General features: G+C 36.1%; 1 protein-coding gene across 1 annotated transcript; it reads left to right on the top strand.

Moving 5' to 3' along the window:
• Positions 1-1398: 1398 nt before the first annotated feature.
• Positions 1399-2605, top strand: LOC144574364 (transcription factor MYB1-like). Its single transcript, XM_078324319.1, has 3 exons — positions 1399-1578; positions 1688-1817; positions 2160-2605. Exons 1-3 carry the CDS (start codon positions 1446-1448, stop codon positions 2485-2487), a joined length of 591 nt encoding a protein of 196 aa, XP_078180445.1. The 5' UTR covers positions 1399-1445; the 3' UTR covers positions 2488-2605.
• The last annotated feature ends 336 nt before the right edge of the window (positions 2606-2941 follow it).

Below are 2941 nucleotides of genomic sequence, written 5' to 3'. Positions count from 1 at the left end.
CTCAATCCGAGAGGCAACTCAGCTGGTGTCAGAAATTGCCCCTGAACAAGAAGGAAAGATCTCTGCTATCTCATTCAACACAGAACAAGATACTATCTTGTGGAATTGGAATTGCAAGAGAATTTACTCTTCAAAATCTCTTTACAGTGTACTCAAAGGAGAGGGGAGAACCAGTTCGTATTTTTGGGTATCTTATGCTAAATGAGAGACTCCTAACCCATGCGAATTTGTTAGCCAGAAACATGAATTGTGAGCCGAGATGTGTGATGTGCGAAGTGTGCCACCTTGAAACAACGGTACACTTGATGTTTCAATGTCAGTTTGCAAAAGAAGTGTGGTTTCGGCTGAGGCAAATGGCTCCTACAACGATTACAGATGTTACTCAAGAGGCAGTGGACATAGCTGAGGTATGGGAGTCATTCCTTTCTCGGGCTCAGGTCAATTGCAGTAGGCTAAGAGAGTTGGTGCTCTGCACATGCTGGCATATATGGAAGGCGAGGAATTCCAAAATCTTTAGGGATGAAATTGTAACACCAAGGGTCTTATCAGATAGAATTTGGGTGGAACACACGATGTGGTGTAAATATTGCTAGAAACAGAGTCATTTCAATTAAATTTAAGATGCCTAGATGATGTAATAGGATGTTAGTTGTACTGTAACTCTTGGTCAACCTCTGTCAGGATTTCAAAAAAGAAAAAGAAACCACACCTTGCGGAGGTATTGACAGTACCTCTTGTCTTCAAGGATGTTATGATATAAATAAGACCAAATTATTGTACACAAATAATCTTAGGAATAATAGATTACTTGTCGGTGTGCAATTAATATAATCATAAATTTACTTGTCAGTGTTCAATTAATATAACACCTAATTCTACACGATTAGAATAAATGCCGAAAATTTAATTAATATAAAAAATAATAAATTTCAAATTCTACACCCTATTTAACAAGATTTCGTAAAATATTCAAACCGCAATTTTAATTGCCCATTTTATTTACAATTAATTGTCTAAATTATTTTTTTGAGATAACACTTTTCTAAATTATAATGAGAACTTATTTAAACTAACTGATTTATTCGTCATAATTAAAAAAATGACCGGTTGTCTATTTATTCACGTAAGGGAAAATTTAATTCTTTTTATTGTAGTATTGGCTGGCGAATCTGACGAGGCGTTTATAACGAGTGAATGTCTTTCCCTCGCAGTGAATTATATATCCAGGCTTGCGCTATTTTAACTTCGCCTGGACCACGTTATATTTTTAATATTCTACAAACTACAATTGAACTACTACAAACAAATGATCCATGACTTTCTTAGCTCATGATAAGAACACGCCAGTGCTGGATAAAGCTCATGAGCAAGGCCACAGTATCAATAATATCAAACTCTCTCTCTCTCTCTCTCTCTCTCTGTCTCTCTCTCTCCCTCTCCCTCTAATGGGGAGGCAAGCATGCTGTAGAAAAGAAGAAACAAACAGAGGCCCATGGACAGAGGAAGAAGACAGGATACTCAAAACCTACATACAAGATCATGGAGAAGGCAGATGGAAATGCATATCGAAAAATGCAGGTTAGATACAACCTATATATATCCAATTCTCTTTCTTTCCTTTATATTTTTGTTTTTCTACTTTAAAGCTAATTCATGAGGGAGGATGCCAAAAAAATTTAATCTTCAGGCTTAAAACGATGCGGGAAGAGCTGCCGGCTGAGGTGGCTCAATTATCTAAGGCCTGACATCAAGAGAGGCAACATATCTTCTGACGAAGAGGACCTCATCATAAGGCTTCACAATCTCTTAGGAAACAAGTAATTTTTTTTTTTTTTTTTTTTTGAGAGCGAAAAGATAGAGATCTAGCTAACCTTCCAAATTTCAATATTAATAAAGAATTTTCATTCATATTTTGAACTCGTGACCTTACGTAGAGAAGAATGTTTTAAATTTTATCACTAGATCAAAGGCTGATTTTATTGTCAAAAATCAACTTTGAACACTTCAAGTTTATTCTGCACATTTCGACAGAGGAAAAAAAATTGAATTTCTAAGCCTTTGACATTCATTTTAAGTGGAAATTTTTGTATTTGTTTATATTTTTAATGGTAGTGTTCAAGGGCTCTGGATTTGAAATTGCGCACACAATTTTATTTCAGGTGGTCTCTAATTGCAAGGAGACTCCCAGGCCGAACTGACAATGAAATCAAGAACTACTGGAACACATGCCTTAGGAAGAAAATTCAACACAAGCATAATCTCATTGAATCCAAACCGTTGATCCTAGTCCGAGCAAAAACTACCAGATGCACTTCCAAGTTCTCATTTTGTTCAAATAACGAGAATAATGAAAACAATGCTACCGAGACGACTGAAGAGACCACACTCGGGACAGTGTCAAGTGCCGAGCCTTCGGCAAGTAGCAATCAGACCCGAGAAGAGAACTGGTGGGACTTGTTGGACTCTTTGGACACCTCGATCTTTTGATTTTGGCAATTGGATTCAAGTATGTGAAGATAACAGTTTCATCAATCAGTAAAATGTAATTTGTAGAGTTAGGTTTTATCAATAGGGGACATTAATAACTGTACGTAGGTTTCTCACTAGTGATGATCAGTAAGTGTAGCATATATACTAGCTAGCATATGTATTTACTTATTTAATAATGGTACCGAAGATGCTATTTGTGTCAAAGGTGTGATAATTAATTGCAAATCAGAGTAGCAGGGTGGGTCTGTTTCGAGGAAATTTTTTATCTATAGAAATTATTAAGTTGAGACGTATAAAATAGGAGTACCTCGTTTCCAATAAATATAGAAAAATCTGAATCAATGGTTCAAATTCACGGTTATTTTCTTTTTCTTTTTAAACTAGGCACTAGTGGAAGGCTGCCATAGAAAATCAGGTGATTGGATCTGCCTCATTGAGTCCGATCTAAGTT

The sequence above is a fragment of the Carex rostrata genome, chromosome 22 (assembly GCF_964058835.1).
Source record: "Carex rostrata chromosome 22, lpCarRost1.2, whole genome shotgun sequence".
NCBI lineage: Eukaryota > Viridiplantae > Streptophyta > Magnoliopsida > Poales > Cyperaceae > Carex > Carex rostrata.
The sequence above is the reverse complement of the archived record's forward strand: the minus strand, read 5'-3'. Positions and strand labels throughout refer to the sequence as shown.